Source organism: Macadamia integrifolia, chromosome 9 (genome assembly GCF_013358625.1).
Source record: "Macadamia integrifolia cultivar HAES 741 chromosome 9, SCU_Mint_v3, whole genome shotgun sequence".
Lineage (NCBI taxonomy): Eukaryota > Viridiplantae > Streptophyta > Magnoliopsida > Proteales > Proteaceae > Macadamia > Macadamia integrifolia.
In genome coordinates, this window is record NC_056565.1 from 33931180 (window position 1) to 33954148 (window position 22969).

Here is a 22969-nt window from a genome sequence, read left to right on the forward strand (position 1 = left end):
AGATCTGTGAAACTACCTAACTTCAGTATTTTCCCAAAAATCAACCAAAGCATCTAGATTGAGAAAATTTATAGAGAAACCAATCTCCCAAAATTTTGGTTCCACTTGAAAACCCTTGGTAGGTTTCTGCCCAGCATGACCAACTGGTCACTTTTGGAATGAATGATGCTCTTCCCTTGTATAACAGACTTCCTATGATAAAGAATAGATTATGTTGGGATGATACTAAATGTGTTCTCTTAGCCATTTTGTGCCCGAATAACTCATAGATGGGCTAGCTTCTAGCTCTCCTTGTCTGTTAAATTGATGTACATTATTTTTGTCAGAACTGCAACGGTTTTCAAAGGATGGGTATGAGGAACACATGCAAGTGAACCATCTGTCTCCAGCATTGCTTTCGATATTGCTTTTGCCATCTCTTATTAGAGGCTCTCCAAGTCGCATTATTAATGTGAACTCCATTGTAAGTTCCTTGGCTATTGCATATCCATGCAGATTTACTTTTGTTTTTTTCTCATATGCTTCAGTTGGAAACATGAACAAAAAAGTGCAACCAAACACACGAGGTGGCAAGAAAATAAGGGAGAATGAGAAAATGATACTCATAGGAGATGTATTGTTAAAAATAGACGAAGGCATGCTATTAATCAAATAGCTAGCGGTTAGAACACCCCCCCAAAAAACTCCTAGAAACATTCATATAAAACAATAAAGAACAAGCAATCTCCAATAGGTATCTATTCTTTCGTTCAGCTACGCCATTCTGTTAAGGGGTATAAGAGAAACTATGCTCGGAGAAAAAAAGAAGAAATTCCATGTTGAGAAGCATAATCCGAGCAAAAATTTGTTAGAGAAGCACCAAGTTACATTTTTGTTTCATTATAAAATGCTTTAAAGACATACAAAAACCCTAAACGATCTTTCAACAAATATAATCAAGTCAAGAATGAATGATCGTCCAAAAAGGTAACAAAGTACATAAAACTGGACTGACTCAGGATATGACAAGGACCCCATATATCTGAGTGAACTAATGAAAAAACAGACAGAGTCCTCGAAACATCCATGTGGGGAAGGAAGTATGGTGATATTTACCAAGCTCACAAGCTTTACACTCTATAGAGGTGATAGATTTGCATTCACGAACCATTTGTGAAGCTTGGAGAGCGAAAAACGCCCTAACTGATAATGCTAATCTAAAAGGGAAACACCACCATAAACAAAAAATGCAACAATAGACCTATCACCATCAAGATAATATAAGCCACCCTTCTCATTTCCCCCACCAATTTTCTTCCCTATCTGAAGATCCTGGAAGACACAATAAGAAGGATAAAAGCTAAAATGAGAGGAAGCAATTTAGTGAGTTGACTAACAGATAAAAGATTCAAGGGCAATTGAGGTATATGCGGAATGGTAGATTATAACAAAGATGAAGTGCAAGAAACAATGCCATGCTCAGAAACTGGAGTAGAGGATCCATTAGTGAGAATCACCCAAGATGGATGACTAGAAAGAGCAACACAGTGCATGAGGCTCCCGCTACTGCCGGTCTTGGAGGGGAAAATGTACACAACCTTACCCCTTGCTTTGCAGGAGAGGCTGTTTCCAAGTTTCAAACCAAAGTAAACACATTAGACTCACCGGTCATATGATTGGATGCACCAGAGTCAATAACCCAACTGGTAGGAGAGGAGGAGGCAAGAGGCACAGTAGTACCTGTTTGTGGATGAAGAAGTGGTAGCTTTAAGTTGCTGAAGTTGTTTGAGTATCTGGTTATAGTCATCTCGAGACACACAGTTTGATGAACCAGCTCCAGATGTAGAAGCAAAGTTGGTGTTATTAGAGTTCACAATGTCAGAACACCCATCAATCACTGCTGATTTAGACAACTGTTGTGCCCACTCAGGTTTACCAGACTTTGCCCGGCACTTATCAACAGTGTGATTGAGCTTACCAGAATGAGAACATTGGCGTAAAGGTTGATTAGGCTGCTGTCTCCTCAACCACCAGCTACACAGTCCTCTCCCTCCCCTTGAACCTCAACTTCGGCTAGAAAAAACCTGAGCCACGTCCACGACTACTGTTACCAGTAACAAAAGCAGTGCTATCCTTGGTCCAAGATGAGGATTCAGATTTGGCAAGGTAAGGAGAGACAATAAATCCACTGAATGTGACATAAAACTTCCTTCATTGAAGGTACCTTTTCTCCCGTAAGTAACTGACTTTTCACAGGATGAGACTTTGGATCTAAACCAAAGAGAAATTTGACAGCTGGGAACTCTGCACACTGGGATTTTAACATTTTATGATTGATAGATAAGGGTTGATACTTGATAGACATAAATCTTTCCACATACCTTTAAGGGTACTATAATATTCACGTACTGATTTGCCATTCTGCATGAAAGAAAATATCTTTTCATATAAGTCAAACTCATGAAAAATTCTTGTATTGCAAGTAACTCTCTTTCAAGTCATCCCAAACACCCTTAGCAGTACTGTGGAACATGACATTAGCAGGCACTGATGGTTCCATGCTATTCCATACCCCATAAAAGAAGCGTATCATTTTCACACGTCCATTCTTCATGGTATTTAGAGTCAACAGCGGGGGGTTTTGACATTAAGTATTTTAATTTCCCTTTTGCATTGATATAATCCTTTACAGTCTGTGCCCATAGAAATAGTTGGATGTGCCATTCAGCTTAATGGCAGTGATTTGGAGATTCAAGATTCCACTTATGGTTTTGAGTCGCTCATTTCAATAGATAATAGTAGCACAATAGACAACAAATGGATGAACAACAGAAATAAGATGAAAGAATAAAGTGGTGACTAGTGTAGAAGTCACTAATCCTACCACAAGTGATAGACAGCTCCAATGAGCAAAACCACAGGTACAGCAATAGGAGAAAATTTTTCCAGCAAATCAACACTTCAGATCTGGCCCAAAATAGGTCGAATATAGGGTTTATGTAGAATAATCAACCCAAAGATTGGTTGCTGCGGTAACAACCAAAAGATGGAAATTAGCTATCCAAAATTTAGAAACTATTGAGAAACACCAAACCATTTATCTGTTCAGCACTAAATTTTGTCAATGAAGACAAATTCCAAAACATCGCAAGCAACCAATGGTTAGATGCATAGATACATCTCAAATCTTGTTGCAAAAAAAAAAAAAAAGAAGAAGAAGAAGAAGAAGAAGGAGGAGAGCTGCAAGCATGCTTGGAGTGAAAAACTAGATGTAAAAGCCATCCACGACGTAGATCAAGTGGAATCCATGTAAATAGTCTTCATCATCCTACTTATATTGTGGTTTGCAGCAACCTATGCTGTCTGGTTTGTGTGAAACCCAAGTTGATAAAAATATGAAAAACTAGAGTTTCTTAATGGGACTCTCAATGCAAGGGAAAAAGGGATCACAGCTGCTGGTTGTTTATTGTTCTGATATCATCTGGCAGTTCAAATCTAACACAACCAGCAGTGATAATAAGGAGAAGAAGGGAGAGAGAATCGATAGAGGAAGGAAGGAAGTAGCAATAGAACCGATTGGAGAGATTGAGTTAATATCCAATTGGTAGTAAAGAAATATGTTTATAACTAAAGATAAAAGAAAAGAATTAAATATTACCCCCACTACTTAAGGCTCGTAACACCCCTCATAAGTGAAAATAAGACAAGAATACCCACCTGTGGTAGTAACCTTTCTACAGACTTTTCTTTTGGTTATTGATTGAAGAATTATTGGTCCCTTTTAGTAGTTGTTCTTGGGTATTCTTGGATGACTATTATGGGATTCTAAAGCTATAACAGATGCATATTTATTATGGGTGTGTTGTACTATTGTGATGTCTATAAACAGCAGGTCCTGAAAATGTAGCTACGGAAACTTTGTATGTTGGAAAATTTTCTTTAGGTTGATGAATTTCTTTGATAAATTTGGGTTCTTTATAGTAGCAATTTTGCTAGAGATTTTCCTTGGTAGACCTATGAAAATTTACTTATGATGATGAAAGCATCTCTGTATTCATCTTCTTGCTGCATGGAACTATGGAAGGGCATGATTCCAACTGCATTGTGGAACTTCGAACTTCACATGATTTCCATACTTGTCAAAGCTGATGGGCTAGGTTTTATTGGCTTCTGATTTTTTCTTTTTTCGGACTCATCAATCAAGGCAACAGCTTTCTCAGTGGGTTGAGAAGCTCTTCTGTTATGAATTATGATCAGACTATGGACCACTGCCTAATATCATTTTGGGTTATTCCAATTCTGCCATGCTGGCATGAAATGGTATATCAAGGCTGTCCACGTGATAGGGACCCTGCTGGATTTGCCACATGACAGCACCCTCTTCAACCCTACATATTTGCCTATGTATGTACATTGGAACCTGATGCGTCTTCTTTTATATGGTCTGCGCTTGTTAAAATGACCAGTTTGTTGGGGAGAACCAAGTTATGGAAACTTTAGTCCGCTAGAATTGGTCATGTTCTAATCAATTATCTTTCAGATGTACCAGTGTTTAAAGTTGATTACAGAGGATCTATTCTCATTTGCTGTCTCCATTTTAGTGATCAATGATTTCTTAGTTAGACACAAAAAGCTTCTGAGTTGAACCATAGCTTTGACGATCCTGGCAACTTCACATGTTCTCACTTTAGGAACCGACTGTTGACGTGGAACTCGTTATTGCAATAATGAGAATGCAGTGTCATAATCTTCTCAAGTGCTTTACATATTGCATTTTTTTTCCTATTCACCATTGTAGTATGTTATTTTATTTGGGTTTAGTAAAAGGATGCTAATGTCACCGGGCACTACTTATTTATTCAGTTATCTGTAGATAACAAGAGTACTTTTCTTCAAAAAAAAAAGAAAAAAAGAAAAAAAAAGAAGGGTGGGAAACAAGAAAGGAAGCCTACCCCACTAGTCACTACTTTATTTGCTGTCTGTTGTAAAAAGTGTGTGATTAGTTGATTGTTGGTGAAGTTTAAGTTAGTTTCTTCTTCTATGTTTATAAGTCTGTACAACTGACTATGTCTCTAAATTTGTCCATTATTTAAATTATTAATGGTCTCTTACTCAAGGAAACTAACATAATTGATTCACTTTTCTCTTTCTAGATGCATTTTGTCGGCTTTGTTGACACAGAAGACATGAATGTCGTTTCTGGAAAAAGGAAGTATACAAGTTTAGTTGGATACTCAAGTAGCAAGCTAGCACAGGTGCCCCCTGAGCATATTTTGTTTTATTCTGTTAATATTTGCAAGGATAGATGAATCCCTCTTGGCTTTCGCTTTCCGATAAAGTCCAGTTGTACCACACATAGGCCATGGTCATTGTCTATCAACATCATGTTGTTTGTGGTGCATGCGCTGGGGGTGTTAGGTGTTTATGTGTTGGTCTCCTATGCCAAACTGGCCCCTTAGATGCATCTCAACTATTTGTCAAGTCACATTCCTTTTGATTAGGGAAAATTGTGATCAATTTTTTCAAATGATTCCCTCCACTGGATGATCAGATCGTCCTGCTTGGTTCATATTTGGCATAGGGTTCGACCAGATGTACACTCCCACACAGATACCCACTCGTAGGTTGCTAGTGTCTGACATTATTCTATGTGGCAGTTGGATTTTATGTATTCTTATTTTTCTCTACTTTATTCCAAGATTATAATGATCCATTTTTGATGGAGGGCCGATAGGGGGAGGGAAGAATTCCCTGAGATGAGTCTCAGAGTTGCAGGGGAGGGGGAAAATCACACTAAGAAGGGGGGAAGAATCACGCCACACATAGGCCATGGTCATTGTCTATCAACATCATGTTGTTTGTGGTGCATGCGCTGGGGGTGTTAGGTGTTTATGTGTTGGTCTCCTATGCCAAACTGGCCCCTTAGATGCATCTCAACTATTTGTCAAGTCACATTCCTTTTGATTAGGGAAAATTGTGATCAATTTTTTCAAATGATTCCCTCCACTGGATGATCACCTACCTAAGTTACCGAAATAAAAGATTGCAGGAGAATAAAAATAAAATCCTAAAAGATCCTACTGGTCAAAGACTCAATATGGGTTCAGTTCATCGTTCACTGGATACCCAGATGGGTATGGGCTGCTCCATGGGTCCATATCTACATCAATTTTTGTTTTACATTTGGATTTCTCCGTCATTATTCTTTACTAAATCTTAAAATGGAACTTGTAGGGTGAGTTGTAATTTTTATTTTAAGGGAAATTTACTGCGCCACCCCCTGGAGAATGCCACAATGATAAGACCACCCCCTCTGTTTGACTAAATTATTCTCAGACCCCTACCGTCAGTCACTGTTAAGGAATATACTATAGTTGCTGATATCAGCAACTATATTTTATTTTAAATACCAAAATGCCCTTATGAAATAGGTTCAAAAAGACTGATTTGTAGCCCATTTTCATTAACCCAAAATTACCCCTTCTTTTCTTCTTCTTCTTCTTCTCCTTTTTTACCCAACTTCTTCCGCCACCTCCAGCTGCCTTGACAGCAGAGGAGAGCCATATATGGATTGCTTTAGCCTGCCACCTCCAGCGGCGCAATCCAGTTCCTCTGCTACTACTTCTCTTCATCCATGTCAATTCTCAATTCTCAATTTCAATCTGGCCCATTCTAAATCTCAATCTCAATTTGGCTCTTTTAGCTGCACTAGCCCAAATTCTTCAAAAAAAATCTGATTATTCTAATTCTAGCCCTCAAAGTTCTTCAGCCATCTCTCAAAATTCAGTTTCCATTCATTTTGGTGTCGATGAAAAAGAAGAAAAAAAACATGAATCATTTGGTTTTAGGGTCCCCTGCAACTCACCGTTTCAGTGTGGTTCCCTGTTTGAACTTTTCTTTCCCTCTCTCTCTGTCTCTCTCTCTCTCTCTCTCTCTCTCTCTCTCTCTCTCTACATATATATATATATATCTTTTTCTCTAGATGCAGCAGCTGCGATAATGTCCTTTCTGAGAGATTCTTGACGCGTTTGGAAACTTCAAACCCATTTCTTCTAAAGTGAATCAGGTTGGAGCTCTCTCCATGGTGACTTACAGGTCACAAGAGAGAGAGCAGTGAAAGAGATAGAGAAAGGAGAAAGAGTGAGGATATATATATGGGAAATTATATTCTTCACATTTTTTTTTTAATTTGGATTACCGATCTTCTCTCCAATCATAAGGGGTAGTGTAGCACGAACGTCGATGGGATTCAGAAAATGTTTCCGGGAATTTATTAAGTGGCACATCTTTGCTGGCAATGGAGGAGTACGTTGAGGTGACACTTCATTTCAAGGATGACGACACCATCGTTCTCCGCTGCGTCGAGCCTGCCAGAGCTTTTGATATTGAGGTTGACGAGAAAAGTGGGTTTCAGACATCGACATCGATGTCGAGGTCGTCATCGATGTTGATACGAAGTACATCAGTCATGGTAAAACTTTTTCTACATCTCAAAATGGAGTAGGCTCAAGCGCATGTTCCCGATTCGATTTAGCTCGTGTTCTTCGTCGACAGAGAGCTGTGGCAACTTCGCAGATTGACCTGTTAGAATTGAAAAAGGGCAATCTCCAATGTCAATGAGGATAGTTTCGGTGAGGTTAGCGTCGGAGATAATACGCTGTTCGAGGAAAGCAACAGAGGAGAGATTGGAAGGGACGAGGAGGGTATAATGGTTAAAACAAGATTTTTTTAATGGTAAGGGTATAATGGTCATTTTAACTCCACACTTAACATTGACTGACGGTAGGGGGTCTGAGAATAATTTGGTGAAACAGAGGGGGTGGTCTTATCATTGTGGCATTCTCCAAGGGGTGGCGCGGTAAATTTCCCTTATTTTAATGGTTGGTGCAATTAATACTGAAAGATAGGTTAACAAAACAAAACAAACCCTACAGAAATAAATAATTTCTAAGGAAACAAGAAGCCTCTCCGAGATAGAATTATGGATTTAGCACCAAATTCTTCAACTATGTAATGCAGTGCTAACCTCGAACTAGTGAAGTCCAGTAGGCATGGTTCAGGATCTCAATGAGATCTCGATCTTGATCTTGATCTTGCTATTAACTCGTTTTTCTGGTTTGACTAGATGAGATCATAGGAGATATATAAATGTACAATATCTCGGTCGAGATCTCGCCAAGATCTTGGTGAATATCTCTGTCTCGACTTGACTCTAGACCAAGTCACATGGGATATATACATAATTTTGACCTTCAACTCATCCCAACTTGACATAACTCGACATTTCTTGCCTATCTCGCCATGTTGTGAAGAAAAAGTGAGCTTTTGGTTGCTTTTCTTGCCAAATTTCTCCTCTACAGTGTAGATTAACAACTTCTACACTTGAAGATTGGAGATTATCACTTCATCATCAACCTTTGGAGGTCCTTTTATTCTCCAGAACAGTTTTAGATAAAATTAACTTCTCAAAATCATTTTTTTTTCATAGAAACATGATCAATTGTTGTTTGTTTCTATTGTGGAATAGTCTAGGGTGAAGTGTCTGAAGTCTACCTACATAGGGTCTATAGTCAAAGTACCATTTTTGGTTTGATTTAAAAAAACAACTGATGTTTCCACTGTTTTTGGAAGGCCTAAAAGACGGTAAATGGCAAGTTCTAGGGGCTACAAAGACCAAATGGCCACCGAGTCGATTGGGGAAAAAAATGCAAGATCTCGATGAGATCTCACCAGAACTCACTATTTTGGCTAGCGAGATCAGGGGTGAGATCAAGATCTTAAACCTTAGTAGGAGATCAGCTTGCGACAAGATCGAAGGTGTAGGGACAATTCAGATATGTATGAAATTATTGTTGAATGGTCTATTTGTCACGAAGAACAATTGGGCTACATCCAGGATTAGCCTTAAGCCCTTGTTTGTTTGCACTCATCATGGATGATTTAACCAGGAACATCTAAGACAAGGTTCCATGGTGTATGCTCTTTGCTAATGATATTGTTTTGGTGGATGAGACAAAGTAGAGATTAATGCAAAGTTGAAGTTATGGAGATCGCAAAGTTGAAGTTATGGAGATCAACATTGGAATCAAGAGGTTTTAAGATTAGTAGAATGAAGACAGAGTATATTCAGTGTCACTTTAGTCACACTACGAGGGATAACAATATGGTGAAATTTGAGGAGAGGGAGATACTGCAAAGTGATCATTTTAGATATCTAGAGTCAACCATAAATGGAGCATATAACATAGAGGATGATGTTTCATAGAGAATTAAAGTGGGGTGGATGAAGTGGAGAGGTGCGAGTGTTGTGTGACCGACGTAGTCATTTAAAGCTTAAAGGAAAATTCTATAGGATTGTCGTATGTCTTGCTATGAGGAAGGGGCGGAATGTTGGACAATTAAGAAATGTTATGTAGATAAGCTATGTGTAACAGTGATGAGGATGTTAAGATGGATGTGTGGCAAAACTAAGAAGGATAAAATAAAGAAGGACCATATTAGAGCTGATTCAGGAGTTGCCCCGATTCATGATAAGCTCTGAGAAAGTTGTTTGAGGTGGTATGGCCAGTTCGAACGGAGACCTTGGGATGCATTGGTAAGGTGGAGTGATCTGATTTGGATTGAAGAATCTAAAGAGCTAGGAACAGACCTAAAATGACCATGGGAGAAGTGGTGAGGAAAGACATGCACAGGTTAGGACTTGTCCCAGGTATGATCTCAAATAGAGCTGATTCGAGGGCTAGGATCCATGTACCCAACCCCATTTAGTTGGGATAAGGCTGAGTTGTTGTTGTTGTTGTTGTTGTAGTAGTAACAAGTCTGTAAAATCTTATGTTGATCTAATGGTAAAAATTGAGGATATAGGGTAGTCTAAAAAATAGCAGGTCGCTAAAATTGAAATTAAAATTTAGAAAAAAACAGCAACTAGAATCCAAGCAATGGCATGTAGGAATGTTGGATTCAAAATAGAAACAAAGGACGGATTAGTAACTAGGCTGAACAGAATGCAAGTAATCCAGCAAACAGAAGCCATCAGATTATAGAAAGTACGGATGGAAGCAATGCTGTACCAGCCCTTAGAACTGGGCAGTAATTTGTCAACAGAACTTGGAACCGATGGTCTGAACGGGAGGCTATATCAGCAGTAAAATCAGCTCTGATACTTTTATCTTGAAAGAGAAGAAACACATAAGGTATAAGAATATGGATAAACAAAGAAAAAGAAGGATAGCTACCCACCTTGAGCTTGACTAGCATCTCACCAGTCCAACTTTGCATCCCACAGCAAAGGAGTAATAAATCTCACAGAAATCAGCAAGGACAAGCTTAACAAATTATTCAAATCGTTGGTAGTGGGTATGATTTTGTACTCTTTATTTATAACTTCATGGAAATAATCAAATAGGAAACCCCTATGTATGGTAGGGAGAATACCTTACAACTAAGTCTTTTTCAAAACAGAAATTATTCTAGAACCTTAACAAAATAGAACTAACCACTTAATCCCATATAAGCGTCTTTTTCAAAATAGAAATTATTCTAGAACCTTAACAAAATAGAAACAAACCACTTAATTCCCATATAAGTCTTAAATCCCTTAATATTTGGGTTCATAGAATTGGCTCATTACAATGGGAAACCCAAAAACATAAAGCCCACGGCCCATATAAACCATTGAACACTCAATTAAACATATTAGTCCATTCTTGGCCCAATTAACTAGAATCCAAGGAATAGCAAGGAGGAATGTAGGATTCAAAATAGAAACAAAGGACTGTATTAGTAACTAGGTTGAACAGAATTAGAAAGTAGGGTAATTTACAGCGCCGCCCCCTTGAGAATGCCAGTATTATAGGAACACCCCCTATATAATACCAAATTACTCTTAAACCCCCTGCCGTCAGCCTCTATTACAGAATATACCTCAAATGCTGATGTTAGCCGCTCCTTTTTTTCTAAATACCATTTTACCCTTAAAAATATTGAAGTACCAAAACTACCCTCTTCTTTGTTGAACCCTAACCCCTTTCTTCTTCTCTTCTCTATATACCGTAAAGAGAGAGACACATGGAGAACTAATGCAGCCGAACTCAAATCATCTTTCTAGTTACAGAAGATCTATCCAGTGCCCAGGCTAGTTCCAAGCTAGCGTGGCTTGACAAATATGGCCTATGTGCAACTGCATATGGATAGCGCAAGATGCGCAGTCAATCCAAGAAGTCATCGCCGTTCCAGCCTGGACAATCCCCTGTTCTAATCTGTGATCCAATTGGGTTTGAGGGACTGAATTCCATTGCAAATACGATAATCTCTCAATTTCTCCTAATATTTACACAATCTCATCCATTTCTCACTAATTTCAATTTACAAATTAAAAAAAAAAAAAGAGTTTTTGGTCCTCTGCAAACAAGAATCACATAAACCCAGCTACTGCACACATCTTAGTTCGTCAGAAAATTGAAAATCTTCAGGTGAGATCTCATAAAAAAAAAATAAAAATATATATATATATATACCCCAACAGCAAATTACCCATAAAAACGAAATGAAAAGGGGAAAGAATTAAAGAATGATCCTTGTTGCTAAGGAGATCCCCTTCTTCATCGTCTCAAGGTAAACTAAAAATCGCAACTTTAGATGATCTTGCCTTGAAACAATTCCTGAAAGCTCACCCGTCTGTCCAGTGCCCAGGCTGGAGAGAAGGGGAAAATGACCCACGGTGAGGAAAGAGGGGTAATTTTGGGTTAATGAACTTCGGCGCCACCGCCATCGGCAGGCCTACCTACGCTTGCCTCTGCGCGAAGAACGCTGCCGACAGTGGAATATATAGATCTAGATGAAGCAGACTAGCAGTAGATGAGAGAGGCATATCGCCTCCTTTCCCCCACCATGACTCACCCCATCCACATCCACTCGATCATTAAATCTAAACCGAGAGTTCATAGCATGGGAACACAAGCCAACAATCTGCCCAACTAGTCTCATGAAAACCTCTAATGTGTTCTTCCATGTCAGTACAAATGCAAAGGGTTTGTTGAAATAGTTGCAATTTATCATCATTGTCATCTATGAGGAACGACAAGAGGAAATTGGTAAAGAAATCTGGGTGTTGATTACAGAATAATAAGGACCAAATCTATCAATTGGTGAAGAGGAATAAAATGAGTTTTAGTGAACCTCTTAATTTAACAATAACTAATGGTAAGGGGTCTAAGTCTAATTTGGTGAAACAGAGGGGGTTTTCTTATAATTATGGCATTCTCCAAGGGGTGGCTCTGTAAATTAGAAACTAACAGATAATAGGAAGTATGAATGGAAGCAATGCTGTAACAGCCCCCAGAACTAGGCAGTAATTTGTCAACATAACTTGGACCAGATGGTCTGAAAAGGAGGCTATAACAGCAGTAAAAGCAGATCCGAAACTTTTAACTTGGAAAAGAATAAAAATTGAAGATAGAAGATGATGGATAAACCAAAAAAAAGAAGGGTATGAACTAAGCTTCCCACTTAAAACTTGACTAGCATCACACCAAGCTACATTGGCATCCTACCAAGGGCTTCACTGCATCTCACAGCAAAGGAGTTCTAAATCTCATAGGAATCAGCAAGCATATGTTTAGCAAATTGTTCAAATCATTGGTAGGGGCTATGATCCCCTACTCTTGATTTATAACTTCATGGAAATAAGCAAGTAGGAAACCCCTATGTTTGGTAGGGAGAATCTCTTACAACTTAAGGCTTCTTCAAAATAGAAATTATTCTAGATCCTTAACAAAATAGAAACTAATTAATTCCATGTAGAACTTAAATTCCTAATTCTTTGAGCTTATAGAATTGGCCTATTCCACCAAAAAATATTAAGCCCATGGTCTATATAACCCATTGGACACGCAAAATAGAAAAATGTTTTTCCATTACACTTGATTTAAAGCCAGACCAACTGTTCTTGTAGAAAAAGAGGAAAAATTGAAAGCACACTTTTTAATTAAGATGGTACTTTACCCCTTAGTAATACTTTTGCAATTTGCAACAATAGTTAAATTAATAAACTTGTGCAGGAGAGAGATCTAAAATACCTAGTATCGGACAACAAATAAAACTGTGACATAGCTCCTGCTAACATTAACTGGCTTTTCTCTTAACCTCATCACAGATCTCCAATTCATATTGTACCAGTTTACTAGGTACACCCACAGTGGTCATAGCTATTTCTCTCCACTTGAACCTTCTATTATGTATCAAAAAAAGGAAATAATGGGCATTTTAATACCTTGATGAGGTTGGAATAATTTTTTTTCCCAGGTCATGTTTAGCAACATCCTGCAGAAACGGATACCTGCTGAAGCTGGTATTGATGTTGTATGTGTCTCACCTGGCATTGTCCACACAAATGTTGTAAGTATTCTGTAATCTTTTGATAAACATTTCTATTTGTAGATATTTCTTTTCTTTTGTTTCCCCATGATTCACATACAGAGGTCATGTTTTGAGCACTCAGCCAATTCAATAGCAGCAGTAAGTCACTTGATTCTTCAACCTCCCTCTCCCCCCGCACCCCCAAGGGGAAAATAAATTAACCAAAAAAAAAAAAAAACCAAAAAAAAGAAGTGGGTCAAGTTATGTGATTTATCTTTTTTTTTTTTTTGGCAGAAGATCTGCACACAGTCCGTGTGTGGATTCTGCCCACACCATCTCCCTCCTCCAACCCCTCCCCCGATTTACGATTCATAAACTGGGTTTTCCACATGACTGAATTAGTACTCAGGCATCGTGGGAAATCCACTCCCTTTTTTATTTGATTTATCTGTTATTGGTCCTTCTTTAGAGAATTGGATTTGATTGGGATGGCCTTTATTTTTAAGTTAAAATATTCCAGGTTGCATTGTTTAAAGTATCACTTATTTCTTTTGACATAGTTATGGTTTACAAAGGGAAAATGAAAGAAAAATAAAATGTATTATACGTGATGAATTATTTTGTTTTATTAATATACCAGAAATGTCACAATAATGTGCTATAGTTTCTGAGTTTTCCCACAAATATTATATTTTTGGAATCATCAATGATGGAAATTCTTGGGAGATTTTTCTTTTTATGTTCTTACGGTCTTATGGGGGACTTTGTAATAAAGTCTAGAATATGGTGTAGGAGGTATATGTGGAAATTGACACTTCGTTTTAGCATAGCTTAAATCTCAAAACCTCTTTAAAAGTTCATAAGCCAATCTCGTGATGGGTTAAAATTTCTAGAGTATCTTGCAATTGTTTTTGGAGCTTTTTTTTTTTTTTGGGGGGGCGGGGGGGAGGGGGATCAAACTATATGATCAGACATGGATCCAACATCTAAATGGATGCTTTTGAGATATACCAGTGCTACCTGGTCTACAGTTATTAGGGTGTAGGCATATACATAGCTGCAGCGTATAAAACACTATTTCAGCTCTGTATGTGGGGGGTGGGGTTATGGTCGTGTGGGTTTTGGCAGTCTTATGAATACAGTTGACTGGTTGATGTATTTAAGAGATCCATAGCAATTTGGAAACCTATATCGGGAAGGATGGAGAGAACACTTATGCTATGGGAGAGGGAAGTATTTATTGTAGGGGACCACTCTTATAGATCTCTGGACATCTAGTATATTCTTGTGTATGTTCATTAGCCATGGCATTGGATTTTATGAAAATGGGAAGTACTTATTAAAGGGTCATATAGATAAGCTACATGTAACAGAGATGAGGTCGCAGAGATGGATCTGTGGCAACACTGGAAAGGATAAAGTAAGGAATGACCATATTAGATCTGATTTGGAAGTTGCCCCGATTTATGATAAGCTCTAAGAAAGTAGTTTGAGGTGGTATGGTCATGTTCAATGAAGGCCATGGGATGCACCAATAAAAAGTGATACGATTCAGATTGAAAGAGCTAAAAGAGCTAGGGACAAGCCTAAAATGACCATAGGAGAAGTAGTGAGGCAAGACATGCATAGTTTAGTTCTTGTCCCAAGTATGACCTTTAGTAGTTCTGATTGGAGGGCAAGAATCCATGTAGCCAACCCCATTTAGATGATATTTGACTGATTTGTTGTGTTGTGTTCTTTTCCTTTTACTTCTGCTTCTATTCTTTGCTATCTTTGATTGGATCCATGTAGCCGACCCCATATTCATAAAGTCACCTGTCTTGGAAATGATCCTTTGAAGGGGTTTTTCACCTCTATAAATAGGGGTTGTGCCTAGCCATTCACAATCAATTCTCAAGTGATATTTTTTCACAAAAGCTCTCTCTCTCTCTCTCGTCTTGATTGCTCTCCTACAACCTTGAGTTCAATTTTGAGATTTCATACACTGTTTCCATTGGTTTTCTTGTGAGTTTGAGCACGACCTTGAAAGACTTGAAGGGGTTTGCAGGAAGGGAGTGCACCACTACTGCTGGAAGCCACAAGGCTGTTGTATCTTGGAGGCCAATTCGCATTCGCCCAGTTGCACCAATAGGGGGCATCTATGGTTTCAAGGAAAGTGTCAGTTGGTACATTTCTTCATCTTCACAATGATATTCGTCTTGATTTACTGGAGCAGCACTTTCCTTCCAATAGATATAAGTCATACCTCTCTTAATAGTCTATCCATTATAGTCTTTGACAACACAAACCTAGGGTTTGAGTAGAAGACTCGAGAAAGGCTCTTCGTGTGTGCTTGCTCCGGTGGAAGTCGTGCTCGGTTTGAGGAGAAGCAAGAAAAGGAAGAGAAAGAAGGAAGAGGACAAGGGAGTGCATCAGTGATTGGAGACATCCAGTCGACCGCATCCTCGAAGGTTGCCCATTTGTGTAGGTAACCCTTTTAGCCAATCCCATTTGCGTTGTATTTGATTGCAGGCTAGGGTTTTGTGATATTTTCTGAGTCAATACTTGTAGTCTATTGGTTGGTATTTGTACATGTTGTGAACTTGTATTTGGGGCATTTCATATAAGCCCACCGTTGTTGTATTCTTGAGCTATCAAGTGGGTGCTTGATAGTTTGGGTTGGTGCTCTTGTGTAGTGGGTGTTACACAAAGCTAGGGGTTGGTGCTCCTATGTCGTGGGTGTGACATGAATTTGTATTGTGCATTGTACGAGTGTAGGATTTGGGTCATAGCCCAAGCTACTATTTGCACCGTGGATGTAGGCACACTGTTGGACCAAGTAGACCATGTCTTATGCCTTGCATTCTTTACTGCTTTATAGATGTATGAATGCATATGTGAATGCGGGTGAAATGTTTGTGAACACTTGGTATACCTGGCCACATGGTTGTGAGTGCATGTGTTTGTGAGGTGTATGTTTGTTTGTGATTGTAGTGTGGCTTTGTACTTGAGAATCTGTGTCACCAATGAGTGAGTGGGCAGAACAAAGTAGTTAGGACAGCTTTTGAAGATCAGTAATTCAAACTCACACCTTTCAGGGGGCCGTTGTGTTCAACACATATGAGATAAATCTTATAGAATTCTTAAAACATAATTGTCTCCATAAATGGTCCAAACTATTGGTTTAATTCTCCAAGGACTTCTACTTGGATAAGAATGTAATGCAAATCTCCTCTGCAACCAAAATAATCAGAGGTAAATGGAATCAAAATCTAACATTTTGGAAAATTTGTATTGCTATATCAGTCTTGTTGAGTGAAAAAAGAAAACTTGCTGTATGGAAATCTCTAAATTAAAGCATGTGTGAAGATTTACTAAAAATTTTCTGCCAAAAATACTTGATCTAGCGCTGCTCCTACATTTTGTTAGATTAGAACATGGTAACCCTAGTCCTTTGGAAAGTCTTAGAAATTTATATATGCATAATGCAGTTGTTACACTTCTAAAAAGTTATTGAATTTTTTTTTCCTTCAAATGCAGGCGAGGGACCTTCCTAAAATCATTCAGCTTGCGTACCATTTGATACCTTATTTTATATTTAGTGCTCAAGAAGGTACGTACTGATGACTGGAACTCGTCGTCTGATTTTTTTTTTCTTTTGTATTTTCAAGCGTTCTTTTTTGGGTAAAAAAAATAAGTACCTCTATCAGGATTGTAACACATACGAAATCACCCTCCTGCATGAGCTTTCATGGGGTAGCATTCATTTCTCCAACTCTTAGAGATCTCTGCGGCTGCTGTCGACATGATTGTTTGGCTGTAGTCATTTGATCTAATTCATGCTCTTGGATGGCCAGAAAAATTATGAGTGTTCTAGATTACTTACCCAATAGAAGGCCTAAATCTCTCTCTCAGCATGGAGAGGTCTTCTGTTAGCCCATTAAATTCTCGATAAGTAAGAAGTTCAGTAATGTATTTTTTTTTTGGTAGAAAGAAGTTCAGTAATGTATAACTGTAATTGAATGATCAAAACAGAATCAAATCCGGAGAATTAATCCAGATTTAGGGAGAATATTAATAGAGACAAATAAGATGGTCAGATTCCAATCGAGTTCTGTTCTAAGGGTAAGGAACCCTTGCTAAAAACTTAATATCAATCTGATGGGTGGATCTGAGCTTATGAACCAATCCTAATTGTACGAGGAATAGGTCATCGGTTGATTCACAATTCTGATTAAAGATGAAACAGTAGAATTATAAAGTCAGATAAACACTGCTATTAAGAAGCAAATCTCAGAATTAATGACCTAACGGAAGCGGTAAATCGATTCAGAGAGAGACGTGGTGGTGGTAAATAGCAGTTAAGACTGTTAAGGGTTCAAATCTGAACACGAGGGAAGAATGGGAAGTAAGAAATATCTGCAGATCGGCAGGTCTGATCAGTGAGAGTTTCTTATCGAAGGCCTTTTCTAAGGTGATGAACAACTCTTCAAAAGTTGGGGATGATCTGATGGCCAGATTCCCTCAACTGTAATTCGTGCCAAAAAAAAAAACACTTTTAGGTGAATTCTCGGTTAGAACTTCAGTTGCAGAAAATCAGAAGGACACTTACTTGGTTAATGGAGAAGGAAGAGGAAGAAGAATAATAACTAAAGAAACACCACAAGGTGGTTAGATGGATCAAACACCAACCAGCCTTGATCAACCAAAAGGTGCCCTTGTTCGAACACAAGGATCTTTACCGATGGAGAAGAGGAGGAGCAAAGACAGCTTTTCATTAATCAAATTCGTGTACAATGTTGGACCCCCTTGCAAAGTCATATAAAAAAACTCAAAACAGACTCAAACACTTAAATGGAAATGCCTAACCCAAACTTTAACTAATTAGGTAACATAAACTGACTAGGAAACTGATTCAAAACAGGACTAGATTTATTGAATCCTAATCCGGCCCAAGTAAAGTACTTAATAACATCACGGATTGACTTGCCTTTCCAAGGATTTGCGTGGATGTCGCCGCCAATTCCCAACCTCCAGCCTCTGTTATGGTTGTGGATGAAAAAGGTTTCTCCTTCCAGCAGCAAGTCCATTATGAGTGGTTACCCTCCCCACTGCCTTGACTGTAAGGTCTTTGGCCACCCAACACAAACCTGCTCCCCAAACCCCCTGCCTTTGTCATCGATCTTGGAGAAAACCCTTCTCCTGCTGCTGATCAGATGTTGCCCAAGGTTTAAGATCTCACTAATCCAAAAAAGAGAGATCTGGTGAGATCTTGCCGGGATCATGTATTTTTTCGCGGTCATCTCGGTGGTTGGTCTCGGTGGCCATAGGATCTTTGTAGTCCTTGAAATTAGGTATTTACCCTATTTTAGGACTTTCAAATACAATGGAAACATCAATTTAAAAATAAATAAATAAATAAAATGATACTTTGACTTCGTACCCTATGTAAGTAGTCTTCGACTCTTCGGACCCTAGGCTAGTATGCTTTATTCCACAATCCACATTTCACAATCAACACATGACACACTATAATCATAAGAATTTAAAAGACATCATAGCTAATTACTTAATAGATTAACAATTAACATTGATGACTGATGAGTCACATTAACATACATTGAAAATTTGAAATGACATAAGATAAGCTACATAACAACATAAGGTCAGTATGCATAATTTATGTTAAACAGAAAAATAAAAACAGAAAAAAAAAATTTGAGACAGAAAAATTTATTTCCCTCCATGAATCTATAGATCAGTGATATGCATCACATATAAAAAAAACCAACATAAACCGACAAGTATTGATGATATTTCCATGAAAAAATGTGTTTGAGAAGATCTTTTTTATCTAAACTGGTTCTTGAGAAGAAAAGTAAATCCAAATGTGGATGAGAAGGTAATATTTTCTACTCTTTAAGCTTCAACGAGTGTAAGAATGGAGATCCTCAAGCAAAAGCACCAAAATTCTTGCTCCTTAGTTTTTTTTTTTTTTTTTCAAAACAGTAGAGAGGCAAGATCTTGTCATTTTTACACCTCGCCTATGATCTTGTCTTGCTAAATTAAAAAAACGAGATCTCTCTGTGATCTCACCGAGATCTTAAACCATGATACTGCCACCCATCTACTTGAGGAAAAAGATGTCACAAACTATCCTGCCAGTTGCTCCATTTATCCCTTTCCCCAAAGCACTCCATTTGCTATTGCTACCCATGAGCCTAGCTGTGGGTGGAGAAGGTACAGAAATCGGAACTATCGTCCTAGGGAGTTCCCAGCCTCTGGCTCCCCTCGAGGTCACACCCCTAGCCATCAACACGGATCTATGGTCCACCAAGCTGATACTAACCATTACGTTGGACCTCTGATCCACTAGCCAACTACTGTTCGACACAGCAAGTTCAAGGCTCTTCTCATGACCGAACCCTGCAACGATGGTAACTCCTACCCTGCTCTCCTTACTGAATCGCTGATGCCCTCTAGCTGTTGGACACATCAACATCACTCGTTTGTGGCCTTTGCTACCCGTCCTCCCCCTCCAACCATTACGTAGCCCTTGCCTACCCCCTGCCTATTGTCGCCTCTCCCCGCTTGTGTATGTCTCCCTCTCCCACAACTACTCCCTCTTGTAAAGCAACTCAACCCCCCTCTTGTCTCATCCAACCCCTGTAGGGGGCCCCACCTCTCCCCTCCAAAACCGCATAACCGACTCCCCATCTACCTGTCCCTCCATAAACCCAATCCCAACCCTTTGCCCCCACCCCAACTGTCTCTTAGCCCTAGCCCATCTCCCTGTCAAACCCTCTCCGTTGGCCCACGCGGCGCACCCCCAACCTCACTAACATCTTTAGATCCAGCCTCCTGAGTCCAAATGGGGACCCCTGACCCTCAATGTCTCTCTCCCTCCAATCCCCTTCATCCTCCTGTGGTCCCTCTTTGTATCTACCATCAACGCGACACTAGCTCCCATCCCTACCCCAGTAAAGAGAAAATTTTGCCTCGCAAGTATGGAAATTCATAGTCATGTTCTCTATTGTGACATCTTGTTATGATTTGGTGAGCCTTCCGCATTGAGGATCCTCCACTCCTAGGTTGCATGCTTTCTTTGTGTGGGGCCTGATTTCTTTCCTTTGGTAATGAATAAAAAAAACCCACTGGATCAAAGATAGAAATACACTTTGGTAATGAATAAAAAAAACTTAATAACAATTAAAATAAAGAAATAAATACAGTCAACTAACTAATCCGTTTGCGTAACCTCTACCCATATTATAAGTCCATTTAAGTGGCCACAATACATACATAACCCAACCCAAAGCTTATTTAGAATAAAATAAGCCCACTTAGGTGATTTAACTGCATCATTCAGCTTCTTCCATCCTTAAGTGTGAGGAGAAGCACATATTAAAAGAAAAAAATGTTGGGGCCGACATTGGCATTATCTCACTGCTTTTTGATCAAAATATGCAAGAGGCTACACTGTGCACAACTCCTTTAACTGAAATTGATGTAAGGCTAGATCACATTGGACCTGACCCAGGCAGGATCTGGAAATCTGGGCTGAAATAGGAGAAAGATGAGAATTCAAATATCGGGGCTTGGATGAGCCTGAGATTTTAGTCGTAGATGGCCAATAATATCCCCAAACTATTCTCCAAATTTGGCTTGAACCCACCAAGTAGGTACGAAACCAATTGCTTTCCAGTGTAGAACACAGATTAGGGGTTGCAGGTTTGAATGAGAAAACCTGTGGCTCCTTGTAGAGGCCTCCAACAGGCCTGCAAAGCTGGTCGAGTGGATCCTTTGGTGGCTAGAATAAAACCTAAAAGGACTTCTTGAATGGACCTCAGATCAGGGAGATCTGATGGTTGGCCCTTCTCCAAGAAATCCAATATTTTGCTGTACCGATTATGGAATTCTGGGCTTTCTTTATGTCAAACTGTTGCTGGCCTTTTAGAGCTTCAATAGGCTTGCAATCCACACTCAAAACACTCAATAAACAAGAATAAAACATAGAAGTAATGAAAGGGAAGAGGGTGAGAAGTGGTTATAGAAGAAGGGCAGGTAGGGAAATGGCTATCTCAGCCTATGTCTCTCATCCTCAAGTCTCTCAATTGATGAACTACACCTATTTCAGGCTGAATTGCGAGCAAGCAACTTTTTTATTAATCATTCAATGTCTGTGTTACATCAATGCCTCTTTATACAGTAGAGAAGGACTCAATTACATAGAAAAGTTTAACACAAACAGCTATTGTGGTGATTTTATTTATGGAATCTGCTTATATTTCCCTTTATTTTCCAACCTTTTTGACATGGGCTTCCTTGCTTATTTTCATTTTAAGATGAATCTTTTACTAATTGAAAAAGCAGAAAAGAAAAAGGAAAAAGGAGAAAAGAAGCTAAGACTAGAGAATGTATCTGCAATTTCAGTTGCAGAAATAGAGCTTGAGTAGTCATGGGTCTTACATTTCCATCAAAACAATTAAAGCCAAATAGAAACAAAGAAGATTATGGCGTACTACTGTCAATATACAAATGATATTAAGATGCCCAAGTTGAACTCACCCCTCCCTGTACTATTTTTATTTCCTTACAACACTAGGGTGAGTGAGGTATCCCACCTAGCGCCAAACATCTTATGGGAGATGAATGCATTTTCAGAACTTTGCCTCTGCCCCTTGGCATGCAGCATTATCTTTAGGTGGTATTATTTTGGCAACTTGACATTAAATTGTTGGATGATCAATTTTTTTTGGTTCAACTGGCCCTTTGCATATGAAATATCACAGATGCAAGCTTTTTGGTTCTTACTGCTGCAGGTTCTAGGAGTTCACTTTTTGCAGCCACTGATCCTCAGGTCCCAGAGTACTGTGGGCTGTTGAAGGCAGATGACTGGCCTGTTTGTTCTTTTATTTCTCATGACTGTCGCCCAATGAATGCCTCCGAAGAGGCACACAACATAGAAACTTCACACAAAGTCTGGGCGAAGACATTAGAACTGATTGGACTTCCTTCAGATGCTGTAGAGAGGCTACTGGAAGGGGAAGAAATCCAATGCCGGTATGGCCCCAGCCGGGAATAAGATTTTGCAGATGCCTGTAACATGACTCACTGCTTTACCGGTTGGGTGGTTGGTTGGTTGGGTTAGAAATTGGAAGAAATTTTGCCGTTGCTTTGTGACTGACTCCATTCAGTTTAGGAAATTCAAATTGGGCATTCAGGGCAAGTTTTCTACTTTATTCTTGCTGTTTCAGATGATTATTACTGAAGACTGTTTCCATGGCTTGCTCATCTGATCATGTTGAAGTGTTTCTGCGCCAATGTATTAGAAGGTTCATAGATTCACTAGAATTAGCATTCTAGTATATATTACATTATGATTGTAATACATATCTTAAAATAGTTCTAATGAAGTTAGATGCACATCTAAATTAATACTTGTCTTATTCACCCCCCCTCCAAAAAATAAATGTCTTAAAAGTAGTTCCCATGAATTACATTTGATGCACGCTCAAAACTAGAAGTGAGTCTCTGTAACCCCTCCCCCCCAAATGGTGAAGAGGGAATCTCCACATCCATTCACATTGGTACCATCGGATTGCATTGGAATCTCCACGTTGAAGTAATTATTCTATGTTGTTTATGTTCACAT

At 38.9% G+C, this 22969-nt stretch overlaps 1 protein-coding gene across 1 annotated transcript in view; it reads left to right on the forward strand.

The window, feature by feature from the left end:
- The window catches only part of LOC122088987 (dehydrogenase/reductase SDR family member FEY-like), a 31662-nt gene extending 8910 nt beyond the window's left edge, over nucleotides 1–22752 (forward strand). Inside the window, exons 4-8 of the mRNA XM_042658393.1 lie at nucleotides 327–463; nucleotides 5133–5234; nucleotides 13282–13374; nucleotides 16855–16927; nucleotides 22137–22752. Coding sequence (XP_042514327.1) covers nucleotides 327–463; nucleotides 5133–5234; nucleotides 13282–13374; nucleotides 16855–16927; nucleotides 22137–22399 — 668 coding nt within the window. The 3' untranslated portion in view covers nucleotides 22400–22752. The remainder of the gene's footprint in view (nucleotides 1–326; nucleotides 464–5132; nucleotides 5235–13281; nucleotides 13375–16854; nucleotides 16928–22136) is intronic.
- The last annotated feature ends 217 nt before the right edge of the window (nucleotides 22753–22969 follow it).